Source organism: Chiloscyllium punctatum, chromosome 1, assembly GCF_047496795.1.
Source record: "Chiloscyllium punctatum isolate Juve2018m chromosome 1, sChiPun1.3, whole genome shotgun sequence".
In the NCBI taxonomy this organism is placed as follows: Eukaryota; Metazoa; Chordata; class Chondrichthyes; order Orectolobiformes; family Hemiscylliidae; genus Chiloscyllium; species Chiloscyllium punctatum.
Genome location: NC_092739.1, coordinates 134972482 through 134992704, shown reverse-complemented (window position 1 = coordinate 134992704; position 20223 = coordinate 134972482). Strand labels below are relative to the sequence as shown.

Genomic DNA, 20223 nt, shown 5'->3' with positions numbered 1-20223 from the left:
TCACTCTTCTTGTTCCCTCTCACTGTCTTTGATTGACTCCATTTCTCTTTTTCTCTTATGAATTCAATGGAAGAAAGAAGCAACACTGTCAGCACAAAAGTTTTACTTCTCAAAAATTAAAATTGCTCTGTGGCAGATCCTATAAATCAAAGCATCATAAAAAAGCTTCCACTGTCTCCATTATGTTGCAAAACTGTTGGCCTATCGGCACTGGATATGAGGATTTGACTGGATAGTTACAGTATTAGAACACAGCAAATGGCAAGAAACCTGGCAGAGGTGTTTTCCATCAATAATGTATCCTTTTGTTGTTTGAGACCAGATGAAACTACCATTCTGATTATGACAGATACAAACAAAAATGTGGAATTTGGAGCTATATTTATGGAGTCATAGAAATACATAGCACAGAAACAGAATTTTCGTTCCAACTCGTCCATGCCAACCATATATCCTAGATAAATCTAGTCCAATGTGCCAGCATTTGGCCCATATCCTTCTAAACCCTTCGTATTCATATACCCATCCAGATGCCTTTTAAATGTAATTGTACCAGCCTCCACCATTTCCTCTGGCAGCTCATTCCATACACGTACCACCCTTTGTGAAAAAGTCGCCACTTAGGTCCCTTTTAAATCTTTCCCTCTCACCTTAAATCTATGCCCTCTAGTTTTTGACTCCCCCCACCCTGGGGAAAAGACTTTGTCTATTTACCCTCTCCATGCCCTCACGATCATATAAACTTTTATAAGGTCACACCTCAGCCTCTGACACGCCAGAGAAAATAGCCCAACCTATTCAGTCTGGCTGTACAGCTCAAACACTCCAACCCAGGCAACAATCTTGTAAATCTTTTCTGAACCCTTTGAAGTTTCACAACATCCTTTCTATATCAGGGAGACTCAAAATTGCACACAGGATTCTAAAAGTGGCCTAACCAATATCCTGTACAACTGCAACATCACCTCCCAGCACTTACCAATAAAGGCAATTTGTTACAACAAAGAAGGTTAAAGGGTGATTTGATGCAGTTGTTTAAAAATTAAAGTCGGATCTGACAGTGGATAGAAAAAGACTGTTTTAAATGGTTGACAGGTACAGAGTGAGAGGCCTTGGACCTAAAGTTTAGTGGAAGACAAGTTAGGATCGAGAAATAAGAAAAAAACCTTTTTAATATTGAAGGTGAGTTGTTAAATGTGTTAGTGATTGAAACAGAGATAGGTAGTGTTAATATTTAAGAATGGTTAGAAACATGGTTAGTTAGAGTGGAGTATAGAAACAGGTTGTGCACATGGGATGAATACAACGATTTTATATGGAGAAAATGGACTGATTGTAACCAAGTGGCCAGTCGTCATGTAATTTTCAGGTAATTCTATGGATGTGTTGAATTGAGAGCCTCTGATGTGAACTGTTAGATAAGTGACTTGTTTAAGGTTTGACTAAATTATTTAGTCCACTTCTACTTGAATAGTGTAAACGTAACTCTAGTAGTTCAATATTTCCCAATATCCACCTGCATTGAAAACTGAGGATGTTTATTTAATGCTTTGATCATATCTATATTTGCTACTGCAAACTCGTTTTTTTCTATGAAGTGAAGTTAATGAATTCAGGACATGCAGGTAGACTGGGAGAATCAGGATGGTATTGGACCTCAAGAAAGAGATTTTGTGGAGTGCCTCCGAGATGGATTCTTAGAACAGCTGGTGCTGGAGCCTACCAGAGAGAAGACAATTCTGGATCTGGTATTGTGCAACGAGCCAGAATTGATCAGGGACCTTGAAGTGAAGGAGCCATTGGGAAGTAGTGACCACAATACAATAAGCTTCAATCTGCAATTTGAGAGGGAGAGGGTACAATCGGAAGTGACAATATATCTGTTGAATAAAGGGAACTATGGAGCTATGAGGGAGGAGCTGGTCAAAGTTCAATGGTGCAATACCTTAGCAAGGATGACAGTGGAGGAACAATGGCAGATATTTCTGTGTATAATGCTGAAGATGCAGGATCAGTTCATTCCAAAAGGAAGAAAGATCCCAGGAGGAGGCATGGGTGGACATGGCTGACGAGGGAAGTTAAGAAACATATAAAGTCAAAAGAGAAAAAGTATAACATAACAAAGATAAGTGGGAAAACGGAGGACTGGGAAGCTTTTAAAGAACAACAGAGGATTACTAAGAAGGAAATACGCAGAGAAAAAATGAGGTACGAAGGTAAACTGGCCAATAATATAAAGGAGGATAGTAAAAGCTTTTTTAGGTATGTGAAAGGCAAAAAAATGGTTAAGACTAAAATTGGGCCCTTGAAGACAGAAACAGGGGAATATATTATGGGGAACAAAGAAATGGCAGAAGAATTGAATTGGTACTTCAGATCTGTGTTCATTGGGGAAGACACTAGCAATCTTCCAGATGTAGCAGTGGCTGAAGGACCTGAACTGAAGGGAATTTATATTTGCCAGGAATTGGTGTTGGAGAGACTGTTAGGTCTGAAGGTTGATAAGTCCCCGGGGCCTGATGGTCTACATCCTAGAGTACTGAAGGAGGTCACTCTAGAAATCGTGGATGCGTTGGTGATTATTTTCCAGAGTTCGATAGATTCAGGATCAGTTCCTGCGGATTGGAGGGTGGCTAATGTTGTACCACTTTTTAAGAAAGGTGGGAGAGAGAAAGCAGGAAATTATAGACCAGTTAGTCTGACCTTAGTGGTGGGAAAGATGCTGGAATCGATTATAAAGGTTGAAATTATGACACATTCGGATAGTAGTAACAGGATAGGTCAGAGTCAGCATCGATTTATGAAGGGGATATCATGATTGACTAATCTTCTGGAATTTTTTGAGGATGTAACTCTGAAGATGGACGAGGGAGATCCAGTTGATGTAGTGTACCTGGACTTTCAGAAAGCTTTTGATAAAGTCCCACATAGGAGGTTAGTCAGCAAAATTAGGGCGCATGGTATTAGGGGCAAAGTACTAACTTGGATTGAAAGTTGGTTGGCTGACAGGAAACAAAGAGTAGTGATAAACGGCTCCATTTCGGAATGGCAGGCAGTGACCAGTGTGGTACCGCATGGATCAGTGCTGGGACTGCTGCTTTTTACAATATATACTAATGATATAGAAGATGGTATTAGTAATAGCATTAGCAAATTTGCTGATGATACTAAGCTGGGTAGCAGGGTGAAATGTGAGGAGGATGTTAAGAGATTACAGGGTGACCTGGACAGGTTAGATGAGTGGTCAGATGCATGGCAGATGCAGTTTAATGTGGATAAATGTATGGTTATCCACTTTGGTGGCAAGAACAGGAAGGCAGATTACTACCTAAATGGAATCAATTTAGGTAAAGTGGCAGTACAAAGAGATCTCGGTGTTCTTGTACACCAGTCAATGAACGTAAGAATGCAGGTACAGCAGGTAGTGAAGAAGGCTAATAGTATGCTGGCCTTCATAAGAAGAGGGATTGAGTTTAGAAGCAAAGAGGTCCTTCTGCAGCTGTACAGGGCCCTGGTGAGACCACACCTGGAGTATTGTGTGCAGTTCTGGTCTCCACATTTGAGGAAAGACATTCTGGCTATTGAGGGAGTGCAGCGTAGGTTCACGAGGTCAATTCCTGGAAAGGCAGGACAGACTGGAGTGACTGGGCTTGTATACCCTTGAGTTTCGAAGACTGACAAGGGATCTGATTGAGACAAATAAGATTATTAAAGGATTGGACACTCTGGAGGCAGGAAACATGTTTCCACTGATGGGTGAGTGCTGAACCAGAGGAACAGCTTAAAAATACGGGGTCGACCATTTAGGACAGATGAGGAGAAACTTCTTCACCCAGAGAGTTGTGGCTGTGTGGAATGCTCTGCCCCAGAGGGCAGTGGAGGCCCAGTCTCTAGATTCATTTAAGAACGAGTTGGATAGAGCTCTCAAGGATGGTGGAATCAAGGGTTATGGAGATAAGGCAGGAACAGGATACTGATTAAGGATGATCAGCCATGATCATAATGAATGGTGGTGCAGGCTCGAAGGGCAGAATGGCCTACTCCTGCACTTATTGTCTATTGTCTATTGACATAGTAAATAGATGACCATAAGTTTTTGTTTTAAAAAATGGAAGATTGCTTTAGGAATGAAAGGCTTGAGAGAGGTGGGCTGCTCAGAACATTTAAGACCCTGGGAAAAAAATCTGAGTGCAATGATCTTGAACATGGTGAAGATCCAGTAGGAAGAACATGTGGGTTAATATACTTGGAAAATTACTCTGAAAAGCCTGCATACTCTAGTGGGGTGCAGTTGGGGAGCATGAGGAGTTGTTGGTTAATTGGACTATGTGTTAAATCCTGGATACTCTGGCAATCATTGAAATATTGATTGTATCGAAGTGTGCAACTTGGGTTAGATGTCTGTTATCTAGATACCGACTTTGTATAAACAGAAATAGATGGTAGGACGTTGCTTGGTAGTGAAGCTCTCTGGGCTCCAATCTTCCAGCAGAGCTGTTCAGCTTAGATCATGCTTCTAGCTCTTAATTTCCTAAGTCACCGATATCCAGTTGCTCATCTGAGCAGCTATTCTCGATTGTGAGCAGTGAGTGTTTATAAGATGTTTGAATATATAGAAGTATCACTGTTGAGTCCAGTTCTGTGCCAAACTAATTTCCATGTTCTTCAAGGAGGGATCACTGGACTATTGTAATGAGTAACAGTGATGGTTTCCGTTTTCTAGCGCAGAATCTTCAATATTTCCTTACATGATTTTGGCGTCAAATTTTATTTAATAATGCTTCTGTGAAGCAATTTGAAATGTTTTACAGCTTTTAAGGTGCTATGTAAATGCAAGTTCTTGATGTTGCATCCATTGAAGCATCAGGGAGAAGATTCCTGTGTTTGTTTCGGTATTACAATGTAATTCCTGAAAATGTATTGTTCCAAAACTATCAAGTAATGTTTTCCTTTTCCTAGCAATGTTCAGGTAATCCAAAGCAGCTAAATTGTAGAGACTTCAACCACAGTTTGAACACTTTTACCCACCATCATACCTTTTCAGCTGTATTGAGGTGTAGCCTCGGAAAAAATAAAAATGTTCAAATACTTAAAACTTTAGTGACGTATTTTATAATGTGGTCTGTTATGATTGAACTATTTGAAGCTAGATAGGGTGAAAGGAATAAATAACATTGGAGAGAGTATGATAAGAAGAGGTTCATGTGGAGCATAAATACGGAAACAGACTTTGAGTCAAATGTTCTGTTTCTGTGCTCAAACACTTTAGTTAATCCTATGGAAAAAACTTAACCTAAATACAAAGTTATGACCTGCATCGTAACACAGGAACGCAGTGCAAGCTTTAAAGGAACCTTCCAAGAAAGCTCATAATGCAGAGAACAAGGTGAAATTATTAACTTGGTAGTGTTCGGAAGGAAATATTTTGCAGACATACTTCCTCTAATTGTTCAGTGTCGGTTCCGCAGTATGTGAATTGTCTCCATTGGGTTTTCTCTTGATATTGATGTGATCTAGGCTGCAGAATACAAGACTGAAGAGGTTTGGAAATCGTGACCTTGTTTCCAAACAATCAAGAGCGTCCGCTTTAATGCTGCTTTCTTTGCCAGTGCATACGAGCCCATTCGCATGTCATTCAGAGAACACTGTTGCCTTGCTTCCTGAAATAGTAGCTGCAATAAGGAGTTAAGAGCATACAAAATTGGAGCAGGAGTTGGCTACGCAGCCCTTTGAGCCTATCCCACTATTTAGTGGGAGAGTGGATGATCTTTAACTTTGACCTCACCTTCTGACCCAACTCCTACATCCTAAGTTCAAAAATGAGTATGCCCAAAGACTGAACTTCTGCAGAACTCTGAAGTAAGGAATTCCAAAAAAAGGGAGAGCAATATTAACTTAATGGATCAGGACCCAGAGCACAAAATTGCTTAGAATCTGACAAGAGCCAGATGTTTTAAGCATGCAAAATCATGCACCTTAACATCAGACATGAAACTGATTCAAGGCAATCTTCATTTGAGGTTAAGAGTCATTTTGTATGCACTTTATTTGCCCAGAGTAACGTCAGTATCTTCCAGTGGTATGCAAGCTGCATATGTATAAATATTTAAACTTAACCTTGCTTTCTTCAATTAATCTTCATTAGGCAGAGGTGTGCATAAATATTCTTCTCTTTGAACATCAACATATTATAAGTTTTAAAGAATGCCTCATAAAGTCAGTGTAATGCCCTATCTTGACAGTATCACTGATGAAATAACTTCACAGAGGCTCTTTATTTACACGTGCATAGAACTTAACACTGGGCCAGCTCTTAGAGTGAACAGAACCTTTGACGCTCCTGTTTATATCTGTCAGCCAGGGTTCCCTGATTGGGATTAACAACCCCAATCAGGGAACTCATATTCTCTGAGGTCCACCTGGCTGACATTGTTGCAATCACTACAACTGGGGTGCAGTGGAGAGAGCGTTAATCTGTCACTCATAAGGCACAATAACTCCTGGTACAGGAATAGGCCTATGATTTTTCTCTATTCCACATTGTTCTATGAATCTGGAAACATCAATAAAAACATTTAGTTTGATTTTGCATCTCACCATTCTGTACAATGACACAGAACATCTAATGCAATGATTGAAAATAAAGCTTTGAACATAAGGTGTAGTAGCAGAAGTAGGCATTCAGCCCAATGAGTCTGCTGCACAATTCAATAAGATCATTGCTGATTTGAAGATCCTCAACTCTACTCTTCTGCCTTTTCCCCATAATCCTTGATTCCCTTATTGATTAAAAGTCTGTCTCACCCTTGAATATGTTTAACAACCCAGCCTTGTCAGAATTTCACAGATACACTAACCACTGAGAGAAGAAATTCCTCCTCATCGCGTTCTTAAATTTGCAAACCCCATTCTGAGATGATGCCCTCTGGTCCTAGGCTCTCCCACAGGGAAAAATACATTTTCACAACTACCTTGTCAAGCCCCCTAAGAAACTTTTGGATTTCAATAAGGTCAGTTTTATAATATATTCCAAGAAGTACAGGCCCAACTTAGTCAACCTCTCCTCTTAAAATGGTCCCTGTATACCTGATATTAGCCTAGTGAACCCTCTCTCGACTGCCTCTTACACTGCCTCTATCTTGCCTTAGATAAGGGGCTCAAAACTGTGGCAGTATCCCAGGAGTGGTCTGAGTAGTACCTGAATAGTTTTAATAGGTAGCTTCTAACCTTTACTGTGAATTCACTGGTGGGATGGTGAGTATGGCTCAGTGGAGTGGTGTAAAAAAAAATACAATGCTCTAAATGTAAGTATTTATTTGGCAGCATAGAGAAATGTTTGTGCAGCTTCTAACTTGTGCTTCACCCTGACCACTGAGCACTGGATGTATTTTTCAATGCAGCGCTGCCACTTCACATCCCGAGGTGGGACTTGAACCCAGACCTTCTGGCCTAAAGATAGGCACGCTACCTCTGCACCACGAGTGCCTCTCTACAGTCTGTGTTTACTCTCTACACACAGCCACCTTTTTAACAAGCAGACTTGTTTGGTTTCTTCCAGGTATATCAGCCATTGTCTAATGAAGCTGAAATCGCACAAACTAAAAAGCTATTCCGGAGGCGACGGAACGACCGGAGGTGAGTCTGGTACCACTGATCGTCATGGCAACTTGAGCTGGATTAGAATCTCACTTATCTTGTAGGTTTGACAGTTTTAGTTCTTCAATTTTTCTTTTACATAAAGCCTAATTGGATCCGTATCCAAAAGAATATCCATGTGTGTTATCCCAGTTAAGCTGAAAATGTTAGCTTTTTATTAAACATCATCTGATTCTGGTTGGTATACCAAATATTTTACAGTTCAGCTTGCTTTCCCAAGGAACAGTATTTTTTGTTTGTGAGTTTTATTCTATGCCATTTTCAGGATTTATTTTTTGTTTTGTGCTTAAGAACATGAAGGGTTTTTGTAGGAGAATTAAACAACACCTCCCTTTCAGGGAACTAATAAGTAACCTGTCCCAACAATAGTCCCAAGAGCTGGATTGACACTGAATATAACTCACATTACAATCCATACAATAGGATGAGGAGGCCCATACTGCAACTATCACTGAAGAGGAGAAGGAGAAAATGGGATTAAAAAGCAGCAATCACCTGCTCCCAGTCGTTCCCACATCTGGTCCCTGTACAAACTGGAGCTTTTAATTTGTAACTTACTTAATTATTTTCTTTCCCCTCCAGTAATCTTACTGCAATGCACCATGACTGGTGGAGAGGGTAGTCTGTGCACCTGCTCCTAGGCCTCTTCCAATACTGGTCTGAAGCCAGCAGCTGGAAGGTGAGTGAGGGTGTTCTTGGGGTGACTTCCTCTAATTTGTTCCTCCTCTATTCCTCTGTAGGAAGTATCCCTGGCCTCCATGTAGCGCCACCCCTCCCTGGAAGTGAATGAACTTCCATACTACTGTTCCTTAGTACCTTGTGCACCTCGGCACAATTGTTTGTAGCAGACCTCAAGCTTTACAGCCAGTAGAAAGTGCTCCCCCTTTAATTTCTTCTTGTTCCCATTCCTTGATGTGATCTGGGATCTGGTCACAGATCAGTCATTTGAATGATCTGTTTAACTGTCAAACTTGCAAGAAGTGATGGTGCGAAATATTTGGATCTTTCCAACATGTAAGGCACTAACAGGTAGAACTTTATATTTAAAAAAATGCTTTGCATCACCTCTGTAGCTTGGAGCTTTTCAGTGCACCCTTTTACCTTTCCCTGTCTTTCATTGCACATCAACTTCCCCTTTGTCACAAATAACCCAAGTTTAAATGTTTCTTAATCTTTATGATTTATATTTGGAACGTTAGTGATTAGGTTAACTATTGTGAATTAGTAGTGTGTTAAGCTTTGTTGACCGTGTCTAGTTAGTTTTGTTGTTAAGAGCTTTATTGCAATGAAATGATTCAGGTACGTTATTTTTGTTTGAACACATCAATGTATAGAATTTTAGGATCGTTACAACATAGAAAGAGACAATTTAGTCTTGTGTGTTTATACCAGTTCACTGCAAGATCAAGTCATTCCATCCCCCTCCCTTGCCTTTTTCTGCACGTTTGTGATTCATTTTGAAAATAATTGCAACATTTTCTTTGCTTTTGTTGCCAGTTTGCACTATGCATCTGGAACTTGTGACTAGCAGAGACCAAAATAAAAGATGCTGAGCTCAATTCTTTGGTTTTGATGGAGCTCAGTAAACCTAGCCTTACAAAATGGTGATCTGTTGTTAAATGTGGAGAAGGTGCTTTTGTATTTTTAATGAAATTATTTTTTCAGTTTTTTTTTTATTTAGTGAGTATGAAGAAAGATAACAGACAGGCTGTAGAAGATAACGTAGTGGGTGGAAAGGAATCAAGCATTACCCATAGTAATCTTTTCCTGTTTGTGCATAATGCTGTTGCCTATTATTCCTCCTGTTGTGTGTTATACGGAGGATTGTATTTCATTTGGCAATAGGAAGAAAACAAATTAATTGTCTAAGTTTTAAACTAAACAATTTCGCCAACCATCAGCGGTTCCTAGAAAAACAGAATTGAGTTACCAAAATTTTGCAAAATGTTTGGTCCATTCATTGAAAGACTTTTGTAATTTGTTCAAGCTGTAGAAACAAACGATCATAATTTCTGGTTAGTTATTTGCATGCATTTTAACCGTTAGCTTATGATTTGTTCATTTTTAAATTTGCTCATTTGAGGCTAAAGGCTCTGCCCCAGGAACTGGAAAATGAAGTTCCATATCCTCCTTTTTGTTTACTCACAGGATGTGGGCATTGCTGCCTGTGTCGCCATGTTTCACTCATACCTAGTTGCCCTTGAGAAGGTGATAGTGAGCTGCTTCCTTGAGTTTACTTGGTGTATATATATTCACAGTGCTATTAACGAGGGAGTTCCAGGATTTTGACCCAGTAACACTGAAGGAACAATGATATATTTCCAAGTCAGAATGGTGTGTGGTTTAGAGGGAAACTTGTAGGTGATGGTGTTCCTATTTATCTACTGTCATTGCCCTATTGGATGGTACTGGTTGTGAATTTGGTAGGACTAGTGCTATTTAAACATAGTGTTGGAGCTACATGTATCCAGGCAAATGGGGAGTATCCCATCCACATTCCTGACTTGTGCCTTGTGGACAGCTTTGGAGGTCAGGAGGTAAGTTATTCACCGCAGTATTCCTAACCTCTGACCTGAAGTTGTAGCCACTGTGGTTATGTGGCAAGTCTGATTGAGTTTCTGATCAATGATAACACCCCCCCCTCCCCCTCAACATGTTATTAGTGGGGGATTCAGTGATGGTATTGCTACTGAACATCAGGGGGCAATGGCCAGACTCTCTTGTTAGAGATGGTCATTGCCAGTCACTTGAGTGTCATAAATGTTGCTTGCCACTTGTCAACCTAAGCCTGGATATTGTCCAGATCTTGTTGCATTTGAACGCAGACTGTATCTGAGGTGCCATGAATGGTGCCAAACATTACTCAGTCATCGGTGAATTTTTGACCTTATGATGGAAGGACGATCATTGATGAAGCAATTGAAGATGCTTGGGCTCAAGGCCACTACCTTGAGAAACTCCTGCGGAGATGTCCTGGAGCTGAGATGACTGACCTGAAAAAAATCACAAACATGTTCATTTGTGTCAGCTGTGATTTCAACTCACATACAGTTTCCCTTGTTCATCTCTAAACTGCCCAGACACTCGTTAGGAGTCAACCACATGGCTATGGGTCCGGAGTCCCGTGTAGGCCAGTCCAGGTAAGGACAGCAGCAGCTTTTCCTAATTCGTGAACCAGATGGATTTTTCTGACAATCCAATGGTTTCATGGCCCTTGTTAGAATCTTAATGAAAGGCATGTTAGTGGGCATAGCCCAGTGGGGTGCCATGACAGGATTCAAGCCTGGGTCCCTACAACATTACCTGGGTATCTGGATTAAAGGTCTAGTGATATTACCACTATGCTATCACCTCCCCAGAATCTAGTTTTGTTAGGGCTCCTTGATACTACATTTGGCCACATACGGCCTTAATGTCAGGGGCAACAATTCTCATCTCAGTCTGGAATTCAGCTCTTTTGTTCACATTTGAACCAAGGCTGTAATGAAGCCAGGGGCTGAGGGGCCTTGGTGGAACCCAAGCCGAGCATTAGTCAGCAGGATATTGTTGAGCAGGTGCTGCATGACAGTCCTGTTGATGACCCCTTTCATCACATTACTGATGATCAAAAGTAAACTAATAATTGGCAAGGTAATTGGCTGGGTTGTCCTGATTTTTATGCACAGTTCATACCTGGGCAATTTTCCACATTGTCAGGTAGATGCTTCTGGCTGAAGATTGTTACAAATGCCTTTTTACACTGATATTTCTCCATTGAGGATAACGATATTTGTGGAGCCTTCTCCAGTGAATTGTTTAATTGTGCTCCACCACTTATGCAGTTTGATGAGGATGAGGTCAGATATGTTTTCCCTCTTGTTGTCTTCCTCACCAGCTGCCACAGACCTGTTTTGACCAGCTTGGTCCATATTAAGGAGCCTAAAGTTAAATGTGCATGCACTTCTGTGTTGAATATCTATATCAAGAAAGTGTGAATGCATATTCTTTTTTAAAAATGATTGACTTTTCGAATTTTTAAAAATTCTTATTGTGCCAAGCAAATGGGTGAAGGAGGAAAGATATTTCACATGTTCACTTCATTTTGTGATTCAAGGAGGTTTAAGGTTGTTCTCTTTGTTTTATAAGCAGAACATGGAACAATGTTAGTGGCACTAAATTCTTTACTGGGGAGATGAGTTTAAGCACACCAACACAAGCAGTATTACTTCATGGCCAACATGTCTGCCATCTGTATTGTCAGCTAGGCTGTTTGCAACTGTTGTTATGGATCTGGTCTGGAATATATTGCGAAAGAACAAATATTTCTCCATAGCTTCAGAAATCTCAGCATTCCAGAATCAAATTCAGCCTCCAGATCCTGTTTTTAATTCAATCAGTTATATCCATTCATTTGAAAACCTGTTCAGCATTGCAAAGAAAGCTGAAAAAATTAGTGATGGTTCAAATTCTGACATGGTTAATCTAATGACTGCTTGTACATGCCTAACAATTCCTCAGGATCCTTGTCTCTATCTTGATTCTTGTACTTTGGAAGTTAATTCATCCATGACATGTGTGCCTTGGTATGGTCACTTGAACTAATTGTTGGTATCATTGATGGCCTTTGTGTAGCTGGTTCATTTTTGGAATGCGTCAGGCTTTGCCAACAGGAATTACCTCATTACTTCCCCTCATAGTACCTGAGATACACAGTCACTTATTTAACTTAGTTGACATACGTACAATGCTATTTACGACTGCTATAAGATAGCAAACAGTGTTGGTTGTGTAAATTAATTGCAGCTTGTTGATTTTATGTAAATCATCAGCTTTTTCCATTTGTCACAGTTAGGCAGGGCGTGCTAGAGCTAAGCTAACAGATCTAACTTGCTGATCTGGGCAGGAGCAACCATTCTCCTCAACAACTGAATGAGTGGCAAAAGGCCATTCCCATTCAGCACGTCAAAAGATTGAGAAATTCTGATGGGTTAGCCGCAGAGACACCAGAAAATAATTATAAATGATAATCCAATTGAATTTTAAAAGCCAGTAGATTGTAGGAAGTGAAGGCTGAAGGGCTGAATTAAAAACAGATACCACCACAAATAATCAGAAGGCCTAGCAGCATCAGTGGAGAGTAACAGAGTTAATATTTCAGGTTGATGATGACCCATTTTATACATCTCCTGCAATATTTTGCTTTGTAACACTGAAGGGTTAATGAGTTTCACAACCTTAAGGATCTCGTAAAGTAGACTAAAAGCCAGCACATTGAGGATACAAAGTGGTAGTAGGAGAAGATTGTCTAACATATCAGACTTTATGTTGAGGAGGAGCAAGAGAAAAATATTTAGAAAAGCTGTGATCATCCTCCCCATTAAATAGCACGAAAGGCTGCTATTAAGAGGGTGTTGAAGGCCACAAGGAACAATTAAATCGTCCATCAGGCCACAATTGCAATTATATCAGAATTCAGCAACAACAATTTGTATTGATATTGCATTTTTAATCTAGTAAGTTGTACCATTCTGTTTCACAGGAGAATTGACAAAATATCTGACGTTGTGCCTTGTAAGAAGACAGCACAACAGCTGAACAGGAGTTTGGTAAAAGAAGTAAATTTTTTTAGAGCAATAGAGAGTTTACAGCACAGACAGCTGAATGGATGTCTATTAATAATGGAATGAAGGCAATTAGATTGAACAAAGGGCAGAATGGATCAAACATAGAAATTTCCTGAAGGTTGTAAGATTGAGTTTTCGATATGGAGGGATTTGATCTCAGGACGAGAATTTTAAATTCAGAGCATTGCAGGAACCGTAGTCACTGTAGGGTGCTGGGTGAACAGGATTTGATGTGAATTACGATGTGGACAGCAAGGTTGTTTCAGCTCAAAGATGTTTCGATTAGTAGAGAGTCTAGGACCCAAGGGCACTGCCTCAGAATGAAGGGATAACCATTTAGAACTGAAATGAGGGCGAATGTCTTCAGCCAAGAGGGTGGTTAACCTGTGAAACTTATTGCAGCAAAGGAATGTGGAAGCCAAGTCATTCAATGTATTTAAAACAGATATATAGGTTCTTGATTGGTAATGGTATCAAGGATTATGGGAAGAAGGCAGGAGAATAGGGTTGAGAAATGTATCAGCCATGCTTGAATGGCAGAGCAGACTTAATGGGTCAAATGACCTAATTCTGCACCTTTTATGTTTTGGTCTTATACCAAACACCTCTATACCCGAAACTCATTCCTGTGCCTGGGAATAATCTCACAGGGTTCTGGTATGGAATAAAATTAATGTTATTCCTTCTACTGTGAACAGAATAGCTTCATTACTTTTCAATGGAGGGGGAGCATGCTATTGGGGTGTGCGAATGGAGCAGCACCATGGGAGATATCTGCGAGCATCAGAGACACCATTATGAGTGAGAACGTCAAAAGGGTTGATGTATAACACATAATTGGACAGGCCCTGCTCCTCACTGTCCCTCAACATCCCTTCATACCCACCTTGAAATCCCACCAACCTCTGGTTCTGGCAGAATTCTATCTCCTGGACTAAATACTACCTTATAAGTTAGGCATTACTAATGTCGTGATGTGAACATTTCAGTAGGTTAGATACTGGCCTTCCATTTCTCTCTTAGTTTTAAACTGTTAAATCCTTGTAACTTCACAGAGAAGCATTTTGGAAATCTTTTGAATTGAAGGTGTTGTGGGAGTGATGAATTGTCGCACCTAATGCTCTATATCCCAATGTCCTTATAAAACTGAAAAGATGCTGCTCTATCTGCATAAAGAGGACTTACACCCAGTATTCAAAGTATATAAAAGTTATGGAGCAGTTCCGAGGTGCACTATATGAGAATGTGATGAGTTGGAAGTTAACTCTTTTACTTCACCCAAATCCAGATTTCAGCAGCAGTGATCTAGGGATTTGTGCCAACTCTTTTCCCAGATCTGGAGATGCCATTGTTGGACTGGGGTGTACAAAGTTACACAACACACAACACCAGGTTATAGTCCAACAGGTTTAATTGGAAGCACTAGCTTTCGGAATGCCGCTCCTTCATCACGTGGTTGTGGAGTGTACAATTGTAAGACACAGAATTTATAGCAAAACTTTACAATGTGATGTAACTGAAATTATACATTGAAAAATACCTTGATTGTTTAAGTCTCTCATCTGTAAGAATGACCATGATAGTTTCACTTCTTTCATATGTAAATCATAAAACTTTTTTAAAAAGTTACATTCTGAGGTTAACTTTAACAATTGGTGTCAGCGCAGATAAGATGTTGAGATGTTGTAGGTGTTAGCCCCCTGTGTTCCCTGTCTGTGCCACAAACACACACACACACACACACATGAATTTGTACTTGCAGAGTTACATTGTATTTTGCTCAAAAACTGCATGAATCCATGTAAGACTCTGTTAACTCACTTTTTAGATTAGAATCAGTCTAAACATTATGGCGCAGACAGGGAACACAGGGGCTAACACCTACAACATCTTAACATCTTATTTGGGCTAACACCAATTGTTACAATTAACCTGAGAATGTAACTTTTAAAAAAGGTTTTGTGATTTACATATGAAAGAAGTGAAACTATCATGGTCATTCTAACAGATGAAAGACTGAACAAACAATCAAAGTATTTTTCAATGTATAATTTCAGTTACATCACAATGTAAACTTTTGCTATAAATTCTGTGTCTTATAATTGTGTCCTCCACAACCACCTGATGAAGGAGCAGCACTCCGAAAGCTAGTGCTTCCAAACAACCTGTTGGACTATAACCTGGTGTTGTGTAATTTGTAACATTCCCCAGATCAATATACAGCATTAACGTCGGTCTAGGATTACATTTAGGATGACCAAGATGACATTGAAAACAGCCTTTGTTTTTGTTGGATCTTATCATTCACCATTTTCTTTCTTCTGCTAATTTCTTCTCAAATCTATTACCACTTGGCTTAAAAACAAAAAATTGCTTAATCACCACAATCTGCATGTTCTTCACTGCTACATTTTAAAAGCATTGTGCTGGGCTTTGATGATTAAATTCTTCTTTATACAGCAGTTAATGTTTTTATATGATTTATTACCTGATTATTTTATTACTTAGATGACTGCAGAACTAAACTACAAGGAAACCTAGAGCACCATCTCATTCGATAAATATTCTGAGACCAGCTGAGCTGATGTCAAGTTGAGACTGAGTTTGGCTTAGGCAGCTCAGTGGGACTGCATTTTGGCATAATTGGCTCCATAGTAGTGACTGGCCTGTGATTTTCCAAGCATCACATTCTCAATCTCACAAGCACAGTTTTTGGGGTGAGGAGATGTGATAAGGTTCATGAACACTTCTCTTGAAGGAAGAAAAATTGGAAGGATTACTGTGAGCTTTAATTTTACCCTGAAACAGTTAGTTAAATATTATTAAATATTTGAGAGCAGGGCCTTTGCTTTCTCTGGTTACAGAGAACGTCATGTGTTCTTAACAACAGTGAGGCACTGAAATGCAAGGCTTCACTTTAACAAAAAAGAACAAAGAACAATGCAGCCCACCAATCAGGCACCAATTCCTAGCCCCTATGTAGACCCACACATGGTTTCTGACCCTGTGTTCACCTCCCGTTCATGTGTTTATCAAGATTGGCCTTAAACATTGCTAATGTGCCTGCATCCACCACTTCCACTGGCACTGAATTCCACTGCATCACCCTCTTGTGAAACATTTTCCCTCAACTTTTCCCCCTAAACTTTCTCCCTCCCACCTTGAAGGTGTACTGTCTTGTAGTTGATCTTTCCACCCTGGGAAAAAGACTCTGAAAATCCTACCCCCCCCCCCCCACTCTATCAGGTTGCCCCTCAGCTTCCAACTTTCCAGTGAAAACAATCCAAGTTTATTCAACCTCCTCATACGTAAAACCCTCCAGACCAGGCAACATCCTGGTAAACCTTCACTGCATCCTGTATAAAATTGAAGTTTTATACAGCTCTAACATAACTTGACAACTTTTATATTCGATGTCCTGGCTGATGAAGCTTCAATTGAGAAGTTATTAAATTTCTAAATAGCTGCCTAATGCAGAGCAAGAGCTTTCAAACAGGTTTCTCTTTACAACTGTATTTCCAATAAACTCTTGCATGTGAAAGTGTGTCAGATTTTGGTGTTTAACAAAGTTATGGAAATGTAGGAACAGGAGTGGGAGGGTTATTTAGCCCCTTGAACTTGTTCTGCCATTCAGTAAGATTATGGCTGATCTGTGGTCTAACCTCCATATACCTTCCTTTGCTTATATCCCATAATACCTTTGCTTAACAAAAAAAAATCTGTTGCCAGTTTAAAATTAAAAATGACCGAGCATCATTTTTAATTTTAGCTGCTTGTGGAAAAGAGTTCCAAACCTGTACTAAACTTTGTATGTAGAAGTGCTTCCTAATATCTCTTCTGTACGGTCTGGCCCGAGTTCTGAGGCTAGACTGCCTAGTTCTAGAATCCCTAACTAATGGAAATAGTTTATCTTTATCTACTTTGTTTTTTCCTGTTAATTTCTTGAAAACTTAATCAGATGACTTCTTAACCTTCTCGCCTGTGTTCTATTCCCAACAAGGCTAATATCCTTCCGATGGTGTGATGCCCAGATCTGCTTTCAATACTCCATGTCAGATCTAATCAGTGTTTTGCGTAGCTGCAGCATAACCTCTGCATCCTTATGTTCCAGTCCTTCAGATATAAGGGCCAGCATTCCATGAGCTTTCTTGATTATTTTCTGCATCTGTGTGTATCATTTTAAAGACACCAGAATCTCCATGTTTCTTTGGACATCCATTGTATTTGGCTTCATACCGTCCAGAAACTATCCTGATCTATCCTTTTTCAGTCCAAAATTGATAGCCTCACATTTGCTTACATTGAAATCCGTCTCAACTAAGAAGCAAAAATACTTGGCACAAAGAAACAGGCCATTGTATCTAAGCTGCTTCATTGCTGGGTCAGTCTGAAGTGAAGATTACAGCCTGGTTTTCTTCCAATAGTTCTGAGTTTTCCTTTGTTTCAAATACTTATCCAGTTTTCCCTTAATTACTGGCACTGGTAAAACACATCATGTTCCTATAATTCTCAGTAAACATATTTCTCTTAAAATTTCTCCTCATTTGTCTGGTGACAATGTTAAGTTCTAAGACCAGTCACCAAAGTTTTTTTTCCCCTATAATTTAGCACAAACCTTTAAAAGATAAAACTAAAATTATATCAAATCTCGACTTTGCCTTATATGTCCTGATAGTGATGGAATGTCAATTCCTATTCTCCTCCTACTTCCTCATTCTGTTGAATCTGTGATATGCACTAAATAGAATTACATAACATTTTTGATTGCACAAGTTATGAGCATGTCTGGCTTGGCCAACATTTGTTTCTCATTCCTAATTGCTGTTGAGAAGATGATGGTGAGGTACCTTCTTGAACCACTGCATTACGTGTCATGTAAAATTGGAAAACAATGTTGTTGAGACTTGTTGATACTGGCTGTTCCCCTCAGTCACAATATTTCCAACTTCCAGATGTGTTCCGAAGATACCAAATTTTATTTCGTCATCACCACCCCCAGCTTCTACTGACTGCACCCTTCTCTGTACCATCCTGTGGTACAGCTCTTCGTTGTTGTGGCTGTATACTTTGAAATTCCATCCTTCCATTATATTGCATCATTCCTCAGCTTCAGACAACTTCTGAAAACCTGGTATTTCAGCTTCGCATTTCCTCCAGTTTTATCCAAATTCTATCAGTGGCCTAACCTGTCCCCTTTGGGCATCACTTGGGCAATATATTGAAGTGGTATAAGTGTAAACTTTCAGCATGTATTATTGTGAGTTTCTGAAAACTGGCTCCATCCCTGTGCTGTCATTTTTCTCTAGTTTTTATTGAACTGGACCCCTCATGCCATCTCATGTTATGCTCCTGGCTGATGATAATACTGGAGAGGCTACACTGATATTGGAGGTAGTTCAGAAGTGATCGTTAAGCTGATTTCTAGGATGGAGAGCTTGACTAGTCAAGATCGGCTGATCGGGTTAGGCCTTTATTATTTAGTGTTTAGAAAAATGAGGGATGATCTTATTGAAACATGCAAGATTTTGAGGCATCTTGATAAGGTAGATGTTGAGATGTTTCCACTAGTGGAAGAATCTCCAACTAGGGGATATAGTTACAGAATATTGGGATATTCATTTAATACTGAGATGCAAAGAAATTTTTTTCTCCCAGAGGGTAATGAATTCTCTACTCCAGATAATTGTGGAGGCTACATCACTGACTAGTATTTAAAGAGGAAGTCGAGAATATTTTGAAATATTGAGAAGTTGAAGACTGTGAGGACATATTATGAAAGAGGAATTGCTACCTAGGACAGATCAGCCATGATCTAATACATGGTGAGGCAGACTTGAAAGGATATATCCTATCTCCTATTTAATATGTTCTTATTGCATTTCTCTCCTTGAATGTGTTGTTGCTTCCCAAAACAATGACCATTTTTCTGCAACTGGAGGCCTGAATCTCTTCAAACCAGTTTCTTCCCAGATCAGACATAATGAGTTATTTGATTAAGATAATGATAAGCTCTCTTTAATCACAATTCTTGACCTATCTTCTGCCTTTTGCACAGTTGATGATAGTGGTGCTGGAAAAGCACAGCAGTTCAGGCAGCATCCAAGGAGCAGTAAAATCGACGTTTCGGGCAAAAGCCTTTCATCAGGAATACAGGCAGAGAGCCTGAAGGATGGAGAGATAAGTGAAAGGAGGGTGAGGGTAGGGAGAAAGTAGCATAGAGTACAGTAGGTGAGTGGGGGAGGGGATGAAGGTGATAGGTTGGGGGGAGGGTGGAGTGGATAGGTGGAAAAGGAGATAGACAGGTAGGACAAGTCATGGGGACAGTGCTGAGTTGGAACGGGTGAGATGGGGGGGGAGGGGAAATGAGGAAACTGTTGAAGTCCACATTGATGCCCTGGGGTTGAAGTGTTCCGCGGTGGAAGATGAGGCATTCTTCCTCCAGGCGTCTGGTGGTGAGGGAGCGGCGGTGAAGGAGGCCCAGGACCTACATGTCCTCGGCAGAGTGGGAGGGGGAGTTGAAATGTTGGGCCACAGGGCGGTGTGGTTGATTGGTGCGGGTGTCCCAGAGATGTTCCCCAAAGCGCTCTGCTAGGAGGCATCCAGTCTCCCCAATATAGAGGAGACCGCATCGTCGGATGATTTGGTACATGCGAAGATTGGTAGGGTGGAAGGTGAGCACCAGGGGGGTTCTGTCCTTGTTACGGTTGAAGGGGTGGGGTCTGAGGGCGGAGGTGCGGGATGTGGACGAGCTGCGTTGGAGGGCATCTTTAACAACATGGGAAGGGAAATTGTGGTCTCTAAAGAAGGAGGCCATCTGGTGTGTTCTGTGGTGGAACTGGTCCTCCTGGGAGCAGATACGGTGGAGGTGGAGGAATTGGGAATACGGGATGGCATTTTTGCAGGAGGTAGTGTGGGAAGACGTGTAATCCAGGTAGCTGTGGGAGTCGGTGGGTTTGTAAAAAAT

The 20223-nt window shown here is 40.3% G+C and overlaps 1 protein-coding gene across 3 annotated transcripts in view; it reads left to right on the top strand.

Annotated features, from left to right (window-relative positions):
• Window positions 1-20223, top strand: part of ctif (CBP80/20-dependent translation initiation factor) — a 230741-nt gene that overhangs the window by 150389 nt on the left and 60129 nt on the right. For all 3 annotated transcript variants that reach the window (XM_072574834.1, XM_072574843.1, XM_072574824.1), the window contains one exon: window positions 7559-7635. In XM_072574834.1, the coding sequence (XP_072430935.1) occupies window positions 7559-7635 (77 nt within the window). The remainder of the gene's footprint in view (window positions 1-7558; window positions 7636-20223) is intronic.